The following is an 11,785-nucleotide window of genomic DNA, read 5'->3' on the forward strand; positions in this document are numbered from 1 at the left end:
TTTTTCTTTATTTTGTCTATTTTTAACAGAAACTGCAAACTGAGTAACAGCAATTTTTCAATGGCTTCTGTAGATATCTTATATATTGATATCACAAGAAGGTGGAACAGCATGGGAATCGACCACAAAGAATCAGGTAACACTATTTTGTATTTGAAGGCTATGGAAGCTGGTTTTTTGTAGTTTTGGTAGCTCAAGCACACCTCAAACATTCAGTAAAAATACTGTGAGCAAGGCATGTACATCTGAGGCGTGTACATGTACAACAAATTCTTCTGTTTAGTTCCATGGCAGTTTCCCTTTATCTATAGAATAGATCACTCTTAGTTTTCAATTTATGTATCGGAACAAGTCTTCTGCAAGCCCCTTTTTATGGTTGCAATTTTGCATTCATAATTCTTGTTGCTGTTTGCAGAGAAGCATTTAAAAACATTCCCTGTGGAACCTCCAACTTAATTACACTGTAAGAAGGTACGTCCATATTAGTGTAGCTTACATGGTCTAGCAAAAACCGACCAAACAAAAAGCTATGCGGGAGGTAGAAATATACACATAACTTCTCTTTTTAATTTAATTCTGTTCCCCAAAAAGGTTACTTTGGGGACGAACAAAACTACCTGTATTCCTTTTCCTTTCCCACACGTGCCCCCCACCCAACAGTATACTCCCTTTTTTCATCTTCATTGTCTTTGTGACAGGTAAGGGAAGGGCAATAGGTTTCTGCACAAACTCGCACAGTGCTCAGCTATTAAATAGGCTCTTACTAAGGATGAGTAGCAGTGCTTTTTGCTACAAGCACCCCTTACTGGAAATTGTGCTCCTGTTCGTTCATATAGGAGCATGAGTCAGTTAAGTCACTTTTAAACATTTCTACATGCAACTTGGATTGCAATGCTCAGTGTAAGAGTGTACTTGGAACGGCTGAAAGACTTTTATAAGAAATTCATCTACCCCAACAAGGATTCACTTGTCCTGTGACGTCTTTCCTTTAGTTGGTCAGAGGCACCGTCTGCAGGAGGGGCCAGGTCCGTACCACAGCGTGCCACTCAGTGTCCTTTCCGTTGGACAGCCTCTGGGAGAAACATTACAAGTCATTCATCTAAATTATTTATTTCTAACTTAGGAATATGCATTTAAATTAAAATACAGCACTTAAAGATGTTAGCCAAGAACAGAGGCTATGGGAAGTTGTTTGCTAAACAGCAGTAAGGATTTTCTACAGTTTTAAAGCCAAAAGGAAAATGTTTATTAATCTGTGTGATCTTATTCCCAGCTTCTTTGGTGATTTACTGTGTTACCATCACATATCTTCTTGATAGTGCAGTTGAGTGGTTGCAAAAATGAATATAAATACTCTCCTATTACAGAACTGCATTTAGAATATTAAGCTATTACAAGAAATCCCTCACAATTTAATAAGCAGGCCAGAGGGAGCATTCCATCCATGTCTTTGGTTTTCTGTTTAAAATTTTATTACATTGTTTGGTTATTTTTTCTAGATTTACACATAAAGATGAAAATCAGTTTCATCTGAAAAAACAGAGCTCTCCGACTGCCCGAATCCCGACTGTATAAATCACACTGTTCAGGCTGAAGTTACAAACTGTCTTCAGTTTACCTGTACCCATGGTAGAGTTCACCCACATTTACTTCTTGGGCTTATAAGACAGATTTTTCATAAATGACTTTCAAAGGAAAACAAACTAATTGAAATGTCAGTGTTTTCTTTCGTGAGTTTGGCTGTTATCTTCTGCTCACGCTAAAGGGTAGGCGTTCTTAGATGTAATTACTTGCCCCACAGTGAGAAATGGTTATAATAGCTTTGGATCCACGCGGATAATCCTTGGACCCCAGAGCTGACTTTGTATGTGCAGATCAGTGAGATAACTTTCTGATGTAAATATTTTCTGTGTTGAAATTTAGAAAAGATTTCTCTCAACAAAAAAACTCTTCAAACCTAGTTTTTCTAAATGTTTGAATATACAATTTTTTCCTAAGCGGTAGCACACTATTGCTGCAGCATTAAAGACCCTGGCAGTACCAGATGCTGGAGATAACACCAGGATGCTCCATTTTCTGCTACTTAATACAAATTGCATTTGCATGTTTACCTGAGGTTGCTAAAGAAGATTACTTGCTTGTGAGAATAGGTGATTACTAAACATCAGTAATGGGTTTCTTCTGTTGACTATCTTAGGGACTTAGGTTTTTAAAGCAAATATATTTGCTTCATAAATATTTCTGAAATATTATTGAGATGTTCATATGGTAGATGTCACTAGGGCAGCAGAGCATTGCATGAGGAGCCCAGATCTACTAAAAATCCCTACTGTGCAGCCCAGCTATGATGTTCAGTCTTTGCTTTAAAAATGTGGTGTTTTCAGTTTTAAGTCTTGTTACTTGTCCAAGATCCCTATGTGCGAGGCAAATATTTGTAAAAATATGTTTGTAAAAGTTGGTCTTCAAGCATTTTTGCTTCAAACAATCAGTCTGCATCTGTTGTCTTTTCCTGTGTTCTTAGGTTTGCTTGGGGGTGTGCACTAGCAGGTTTCTAGGCTGTATAGCCTGAGAATCTGTCCTCTGCAAAAAGTGGTAGGTTAATAACAGAAATAGGGTGTTCAGTTCTTCGGTCAGAAGGTGAGACACTTTGGAAAGTTCCAGAACATCTACATTCCTATTATGTGCTCAGCCTTATTAGTGAGAAGGAAGGTTTGCAGTTCTCGGTGAAATAATTAAGAACAAAGAGTGTTTCTCTGGTTAAAGAAATCATATTTGCATAAGGCATTTTTAAAAGCTTCATGAGCACCTGATCCATATATGTTAGATATAATTTTGTAAGGTGTTCACAATGAGTTGGTGAGTTTGTTATTGACGTTTATGAAGAAAACCTGTTGAAAATGAATAAACAGAAGAAAACCTTGTATAATTTGCTAGAGGAACAAACAGCCAACCTAGCCTTCAGTAGAGAATTACATCCCCATCTGCTTTGGTCATGGTTTTTAGATCTGAGACAGTAATCTATATCAAAGCAGAGTTCAGGGATTATTTTCTTGTTATATTAATCACCTAAATACACCATTTAATATATAACTTAATTTCTAAAATTGCTATGACATTTCTATGTGAACTTAAGCCCATAAATTTGGCAACTTTTCCATCGCTTTTGTAAAATGTGAATAATTTCAATTGCGCTAATATTCCCATCTCAACAACAAGAAGTTGTTCTTGACATAACTTTTTTTGAGCCATTTATAGCAGGGAAACAGCAGCTGGAGTATTCTGGAAGGTTTTATACCACTGCTCCTCGTGGCTGTCAAGGAGGATTGTCAGGGATCCATTTCAATCAGTGTGGGAGAAAGAAATCCACCTTGATGCCGCTGGTATAAACTAGCATGCTGGTCACAGCTGCAGCTGGCATCTTCCCAGAAATTGGTTCAAAATATATTTTTATATAAGAAACTGAACATGGACATCAATGTATATACTCCTGCATCTTTTTTTAAAAATGCTAAAATAGCAGAAGAATCAAAAGTCTCCAAGTTGAGACTGACTTTATTTGTTATCCCACACCTCTAAAATACATCTGTAGTTCTTTCCTGCGTAAACATCAAGAATCAGTGATACACACAATAATTTGTGAGAGTGTGGTCAGGTATGACCACACTAATAATTTCTAGTGTGGTCATAGAAATTGACCAAATAATTTTACAATTATTAATTGAAATTTGTAAAATTATTTGTATGTAACCTTTTTTTGAATATTCCCACACCTTTAAAATACATCTGTAGTTCTTTCCTGCGTAAACATCAAGAATCAGTGATACACACAATAATTTGTGAGAGTGTGGTCAGGTATGACCACACTAATAATTTCTAGTGTGGTCATAGAAATTGACCAAATAATTTTACAATTATTAATTGAAATTTGTAAAATTATTTGTATGTAACCTTTTTTTGAATATTTGAACTTGCTTCAGAAATGTTAATGAAGTTTTTGTTTGTATGAAATAGGTAAGTATTATTTTGTTTTGCTTGAACATAAGTATCCTATAATATCCTCCAGAGTCTGTGTAGATGAAGTCAGATAAGGCAAAAGGAGAATAAGTAAAATAGACTGTTCACATGGCTGGTAGAAGGAATAAATCCAAATCTAAGATTAGAAGGGAGAAAATGACAGTCTAGTGCAGTGGAGATAGAATGGTTCTTTATATGTGAACTCCCGTACTACTTTAGGTAGGTTAGGGTCACCTTAGTTTCACAGGCATGTAAAATTTGAGTCTCAGCATTTAGCATTTCAGTGTGGGTATAAGTCATTTATGTGGTTAGCTGATAGACTTTCACTAGCAAAAATAATAGAAATGCAAGTGAATCTCCAGGCTCTCAGAAATTAAGAGATTTGTTGAGAGTTGCAACGAACCAGATGTTTTCTAGGTGTTAAAACACAAAAACCCAACCATTTCTGTTGGCTTTGTGTTTGGCCCACTCTCAGCTGTAACCAATACAGTAACTATTGCTGCTGTTGTAAAACAGCAGCTTCTAACTTTTTTCATTAAATGCTTCACGTGAGTGTCACTTACAGGGGAGAAAGTGTGTATGCTACCAAAGGTGCTTTCCCTGCCTGCAGCTCACCGTGGCTGATGAAATAATTTACTGAGCTGGCAGCTGCTGCTTTCAGATAACCCAACAATTCCTTTGCAAGCCACTTTACAGCCAAGATCGTAAGGGACCCCAGCCGCAGTCTTAGTTGAGAGAAATTATACTTCAGAATGTAATTGTAATACTTTGAAAAGGTGCCTTTCCTGCAGCATCAATAAGCCAACATTGTTAAAAAAACCCAAACCTTTCAATATCTCATCCTAAAATAATCTTCTTAAGTGTATGTTCAAACTGGGAGAGCCAGCTAAAGCACAAAGCAGCTATAACTGTTCCTTGTTGCTGGCATTCTGCAAAACCGATTGTGGTCTGGCTTCTTAATTAAGAATTAAAGTAGGTATTACTTCAAGGTTTTAAATACAATAATTAGCGTTAGTATGCAGCCCCTCTTTCCATTGGCTGTGGTAATGTGTTATTAGTAAGATGTGTTCAAACAACACCTGAAGAGTCCGTTCCGCAGCATGTGGTTTCTGCGGGGTACTTCTGTTTGTGAAGGGGCAGAGCAGAGTTTTATTATAGCAGAGAAATTTTTTGGCACTGCACCACTTTCCCTTCGTACACACTTCAACTCTTTGTTTTTCACTCAGCTGAAACAAAACTACTATTGTAGAGCTACTGGGTATGGCTGAAAAGATGGCCTCTCTGCCTTCAAAAGGAAGGCTAAGGATTCATACCTAGTACAGTCTTCGCAGAGAGAAAGCAACACTTCACATAAACTCACTTCTGCGATAAGGTGATACTTGGTAATGGGGTTATCTTTATAGTGCTAGAGACTGAAATGCCATACGGTTTCGGTAGTTCTACATTTGAACTTTTGTTTTAGGTCCGTTTCTAAAAATACAAGGTTTAAATGACCCAGTTCAGTTGCCAATACAAACTTGTTTTTCTCTCCAGGTGGATTGTTTTCCTTGAAGCTCAGTATGTTACTGTGTGTCTGATTTGGTGTCAACTTAATATTTGAGGCAGCAGAAATCAAGCCTGATATTACATGAATTTAATTGTACAGTATCTTAAAATGGGTTGTTGCTGTACCAGTTTGCCTCTGGATGCCCGGCTGCTGGTCAGGCTGCTGTCTGTAAAACCAGAAGTAGCCGCAGTGATAGGGAGTATCACCCGTCTGTAACCCAGCCTGGGCTTACCCTGTACTGAAACGCTAAATGAGCTCATGTGCGTGTTACATACAAATAAAATCTTGTCTTTTGGTTTTTGAAGGACAGGCAATTTCTTTTCCTGTTGAGCATTCTAGATGGCTGCTGTTTAAATTAAAAGATGTTCACTAACATGATTGTATGTGTCCACACCCAGCATGTACACATTTGACCTTGGTGCTAAAGAAGCAAGAGATATTATGTTGAAAGAACGCGGTTTACTAGAGAACACTGGGCTCTGAATCTCCTATAAACACCTTTTTCTTGCAGGAATGTGTTTGCAAGCCTTTGTCGAAGCTTTCTTTTGCCTGGCTCAGAAAAAATACAAGTCCCTCCCACTTCACGAGCAAGTGAAGTCGCCAATTGATTTTTGTGAGTATCATCTGGCTGCCCTGGATGTATGTTGAAAGAATGCGGTTTACTAGAGAACACTGGGCTCTGAATCTCCTATAAACACCTTTTTCTTGCAGGAATGTGTTTGCAAGCCTTTGTCGAAGCTTTCTTTTGCCTGGCTCAGAAAAAATACAAGTCCCTCCCACTTCACGAGCAAGTGAAGTCGCTAATTGATTTTTGTGAGTATCATCTGGCTGCCCTGGATGAAAAGCGCCTGGTTTGTGGCCGCGGGATCGTGGAGCGCCGAAGTGCAGTAGTTCCTTGTCAGACGGATGGACTTCACCTTACACCAGCTGCACATACACCCCTCCTGAATCGCACGGCCACAGCTACTAAATTTGCAGATTATAGAAATCATCGCTATTAACGGTGCTAATTCACCAGGACAGAACTGAGAATTAATCCCTAGACACATATGTGTACTGCAGGGGGAGAGACAGACTCTTGCATTCCTTTATCTGATGGTCACAATTATTTATTTCATCTTTTTTTATTTATGCTCTTCAGAAAGTCTACCGCAAGCTCCCATTCTCAAATAATGATCCTGGCCATGGCTATTTATTTACCTCTCTGTTGGACCTACAGCACACCTCACGTGACAAACTGTGCTTTCATCCCAAGTGTATAGAAAACCACGTGTGAAGACAAGGACCAAAATACAGTGGGATGATAACCAGCATCATGGGATTGGTTGCACTGATCGAGAGGCACACTCATAGCAAAGGAATTACACTGCTTTGTATGCACAGGATGTATCATGGAAACCAAGTAAGGAGAGCTGCAGTCCCAAATACCAGCTGTGGACTTTGGAAAATGGAAACCTGGAATTATGTTTGTGGTCAGACTTCAGGCTTTGACCCTCTTCTTTCTGTGGCTTGGACTGTACATGTTGGAATCAATACAGATTTGGTCATTGTCTATGTACTTATTTTTTAAAGTCAATCTTCAAACACTGAAATCATATTTTGGCTTCTACTTCTTTGTACATGTCTTTGCCATGACAAGTACTGTTAATTTTTTAAAGAAAAACTAAAGATGTTTATCCTTTTACTTCCACAGAACCAATAAGCTCGCATTTATTCACAGAAAAAATTTACTTCATTAAGTCAAATTTGGTGAATCAACTGGTGGTTTTGTCTTCAGGTACTAAGCACTGCTTCTGCAAAAACCTTTACAGTGTAAAGGCCTAAGAGTTCATTTAACTTCCAGTGAAACCAATCCTGTCACTGACTTTAGGCTAAACTAATTGTATTCTAGGTTTGCTTATTTTTTACCTTCTGCGTGTTTGTTAGCCTATTTGGACCTGCAGTAACATCTAGAGCAGTGGTTTTTCTTGTCTTTGCACATATTCTTCTTTTTTTCCCTTAAATAACATATAAGTCTGTACAAATTAGATCTATATTATTTAACAGGATATTTTGTCAAGAATGCTGGATTATACCGCTGGAGTTGTACAGAGTAGTCTTTATTTTTCAAGAAATGAACCATGACTTCCATAATCACACTCTTCTTGCAGGGGCCTAAGCAGAACATGAGACTGGCTAAAAGGACATGAAAAACTTGGAACTTCAGGGCTGTTCAGTCAAATTCTTTTCGGTCTCATATTTTATTACAATAATGTATGTCTACATCTGAATTTGATTTTCCTCCTTTGTTCTATTCTTTAATGTTAATGAATCTACTTATGTTCTAGTGTTCTTCATACTGTCAAAAATCGCAAAGCTGTAAGATGGCACAGCGCCTGGGCATTTCGGTTTCGACTGGAGAAAACTACCCGAGCTTGATATCGACGTGTTCCCACGGCTGGTGTATCAGGAACGTGACCTCACAGGGAGCACACTGTCAGTGCAGAGGGAGTCCACCCATTTAATGTCATGGACTAAATGCACACACAGTATTGAGTGAGTTTTTACTTCAGGAAAAGTTTTGGAGTTTATTTTCCTGATGTTAGTTTTAAGCGGCGTCCGTTTTTCCTAAGTGGCAATCAGCAGCATGGCAATACAATGCAGAAGTCAAGCTGAGCCCACAAGAAATTGATCCCTAGCATGTGTTAATATGAGATGTGGGCATCCCTTCTTCTCTGTCTCTTTCTGTAACACCAGTAAGAGTAGTAGTAGATGATCTTCTTTAGATCAACGGCTAGACTGTTCGAAATTTTATGTATTGTACATAAGAGGACAATTGTCGACTAATGCCACTGCCCTCAGCCTTGTTTAAGTTTCGTAGAGATGATTGCAGTATGAAGATAAAGTGCCAAACTCCAAGGTCTGGCATCTGTCAAAACGAATGAAGCTGAAAGGGTCGGTTTTTTCACACTTTCATTGTAATATATTTGAAGACATTCACACGTTGAAAAATGGCTACTTCTCATTTTGTGACATCTGACATTTGTCTTGCGATTGGCAGTGTGTTACTAGAAAATAGCTTACAGTTTCTCTCATCTTGTGATTGATGTCCTGTGAAGACAGAGTTATAGAAGAGTCGGATTTGAAATGTTACAACTGCGAATGCCTTTCCTTGCAGCTTTCAAGTAGTACGATCTATGGCCTAAAATATGCAGGTTTTACTATTGTATAAGCTACCCTGATATCAGTGGAATAAATTAACTATTGTATATAATGAACACTGGTAGGATCTCTATTTTGGAGATCTTTACAGTCTCTGGATCTAATACAGATTTTTATAGCCTGTGCATGCACAGGCTGATGCAGTATGCCCTGTTTATCTCCCACTTCAAATATGAAGGGTCCCTTGTAGAATAGTCAAAATATTCATTATCTGCCTTAGTAATCCAGTGTTCATGTATTTATATAATTGGAAAATTGAATGCCATATTATTCTCAGGGGGAGGAGGGGGATAAAACAGGAGTGTACTTTAGAGACTTAATGACAAAGTCACATTTCTCTTCCCTGCCATCTAATGCAATTTCCTCTGAATATTTTTTAGCATCCAAAGCAATTTCACATAGCCTTTAAGTTACCCATCTGCGCACATGCAAAAAAATGACCAGAGACACTTTATTCAGAATATGAATGCTAATGCACTGATAATCCCCGAGATACCTTTCTAGCAGAAGAAACAATATATGAAAGGTAGTAGGTGGTTTTTTAATAGTACTTTTCTATATATTCTTTTCAGAGAATAATACAGCACTCCCTGTTCCATTTATGACATATGATATGAACATTGCATATCAGTGAAATCTTTCTCGTTAGCAGACACACTGGGTCTGGTATTCCTCGTTGGTATAAATCAGAATAAAACACTTTAACATCTAAGGAAGATTTGAGGCAAGTGAGTCCAGAATTTCAATCCAGACATCCCCCTTCCCTGCAGGCTTGTGTCTAGCCCAAATGTGCCTAAACTTGGTGACTCCTTGTTCAATTTTGAGTTCTTTCTCTGCACAGAGCTGTTTGTAGGCTAAGTCACTTGAAATTTGTCTTCTGCCTAATCTTGGTTGGGCTCTTGAAACTTAACTGCCCTCTGCCCAAATGCCCAACTCGCCCCATTACAGCTGTATGTTTTGGGAACATGTAATGTACACCAAGCAGGTCACTTCACTTGCCACACACTTCTAGCTACTTTTCAAGCACAGCTGGAAGGGGAGGGACTCAGCTAACGACACAGTTAATGCTCAGGTGAGAGACCCCAGTCCACCTGCTTCAGTGTTCGTCTTCTCAGCTGGAGTCACCTGTGCCGTGCAGGTGACTCCTTTCTACTGGCTTTACCCCTCTGGTTGCATTAGTCTTGTGTTCAGCCTGTCATCAGGAGGTCGAAGCATCCTTCCCAGAGATGGGTGACAGCAGTTTGGAAACCCTGGTGATGAGGAGGGATTTAGTCCTCCTCCCGCCTGAGCCCCGCGCAGTTCACCGAGCAGGGTAGGTGCATATGCTCATACTCTGGGTGCTCAAGTTGGAATGGGCTGGAGCCTCTGTGGTGATTTTGGGGGTTGACAAGGGCATTGCTCCTGCACTGCTGGATGTGGGAGCCCTCAAGGGCTACACTAAGGTTGTAGGAGGAGCAGCTGCCAGCTGGGTCCTACCTTGATGGTGCCTCAACTCTGTTGCATTTGCTTACTACAGTACGAGCTATGAATGACTCTCATAGTCACCGTCACAGCTCCTCGTTTCTAGCCGGCACTGTGTCTGACCTTATTCTGATCTCCATCTGATGGACAGTGACAATCTGCTTCTAAATATTACCCCGTTCCCTCTAATTTGTTTTCCATCATGCTTTGCTGTGTTTCCTCCTAATTCCACAGTTTTGCTTCTCGGCTTGCCTAATAAACTGATGTGGCCAATTTGGCTGAATCCATTAGTTCAGCTTCCTGTGTTGCTGTACAACCGTTTCTGGAAGATGCATATCTTCATTTTGAAGGTGAGTCTATCCTGCGTCGTCTCTTTGAGGTGTTACCATGCGTCAAGCTTTGCTGAGTCGATGCATCAATTTGAGCTTTCCTGTGTGCATGGTTAGAGGACTGATCTCTGCAGCCTTGTTGGGTGGGTGCCGGCTCTCCAGCCCCTCTCCTCTCAGTCCCGCTGCCGTGGACACACTGGTTTCCAGCGCGTGGGCTGACTTTCAGTTTCACAGAGCAGAAATGCACGATAAATCACTACTTGGTCAGGTCCAGCCCTAGCAGCAGGAGCCCCTGTGGGCTTCCCGGAGCACCCCCACGCAGGGAAATCTCCACGGCCACGGGGGGAGCGGGGCCTGGCTCCCTGTGCCTGCCAGCACCCGCAGGGGCTCTGGCCCAGCACTTCCAGAACCTTCCCAGTGGTGGCCGCCGTCGTGCGGAGTGGCTGTTTCCCACCCGGGGCAGCTGCTGGGGAATAATGTCCACGGGGGGCGGCGGGGGAAAGGTCGGCCCGGCCGGAGGAGGGGACCGGTGGGGATCGTCCCTCCACGGGAGGTTTGTCATTGTAGAGTCGTGAGTGAAGTGGGTCATTTTCATAACAATTGCTGCTGTTTATCAATGAGAAGGAAACAGATTGTGGAGCCTTGTGCGGGCTTTACACCGTCAGCAGCTCGGGGAGCGTGCCGAGGTGCTGCTGCACAGTTCGTTAGTTTGAAACTAGGGAGATGAGGTTGAAGTAATTGGCACATCTGTTCTGGATTGTGCTTTTTTCCACCTCTGATCTGCATCACCTGCAGAGGTTGATCAAAGCCTCTTGCAGCAGGGAGCTGTGTGCGGCATCACCCTGTGAGGTGGGGACGCTGTGGGGACGGTGCGGTGGCATGAGCGGGTGGATCTTCTCCCTTGTGAGTTCCTCATGATCACTTGAAGTCAGGGCTGTGCTTACCATTGGCTTTGCTAGTACTGTTCAATTGCTATTAAATGGACCCAAATTCAGTAGTGATTTATAAATATTGTTAGGAAATACATCAGTAACAAATCCTCGACAGATTATGCTAAGAGACTTGGTGTAGATGTGGAGATGAAGAACCTGGGTCTCAGTTGTTCCCCCCAGCAGTTGGGTGGGTGTCATGGTTTAATCCCAGCCGGCAACTAAGCCCCACACAGCCGCTCGCTCACTCCTCCCCGGTGGGATGGGGGAGAGAATCGGAAGGGTAAAAGTGAGAAAACTCGTAG

The 11,785-nt window shown here is 40.9% G+C and overlaps 1 protein-coding gene across 1 annotated transcript in view; it reads left to right on the top strand.

Moving 5' to 3' along the window:
- The window catches only part of TTLL11 (tubulin tyrosine ligase like 11), a 47,414-nt gene extending 38,936 nt beyond the window's left edge, over positions 1–8,478 (top strand). The window contains exons 7-8 of the mRNA XM_009280607.1: positions 30–136; positions 7,888–8,478. Coding sequence (XP_009278882.1) covers positions 30–136; positions 7,888–7,922 — 142 coding nt within the window. The 3' untranslated portion in view covers positions 7,923–8,478. The remainder of the gene's footprint in view (positions 1–29; positions 137–7,887) is intronic.
- Positions 8,479–11,785: the final 3,307 nt, after the last annotated feature.

The sequence above is a fragment of the Aptenodytes forsteri genome, unplaced genomic scaffold (assembly GCF_000699145.1).
Source record: "Aptenodytes forsteri isolate BGI_AS27 unplaced genomic scaffold, ASM69914v1 Scaffold68, whole genome shotgun sequence".
Lineage (NCBI taxonomy): Eukaryota > Metazoa > Chordata > Aves > Sphenisciformes > Spheniscidae > Aptenodytes > Aptenodytes forsteri.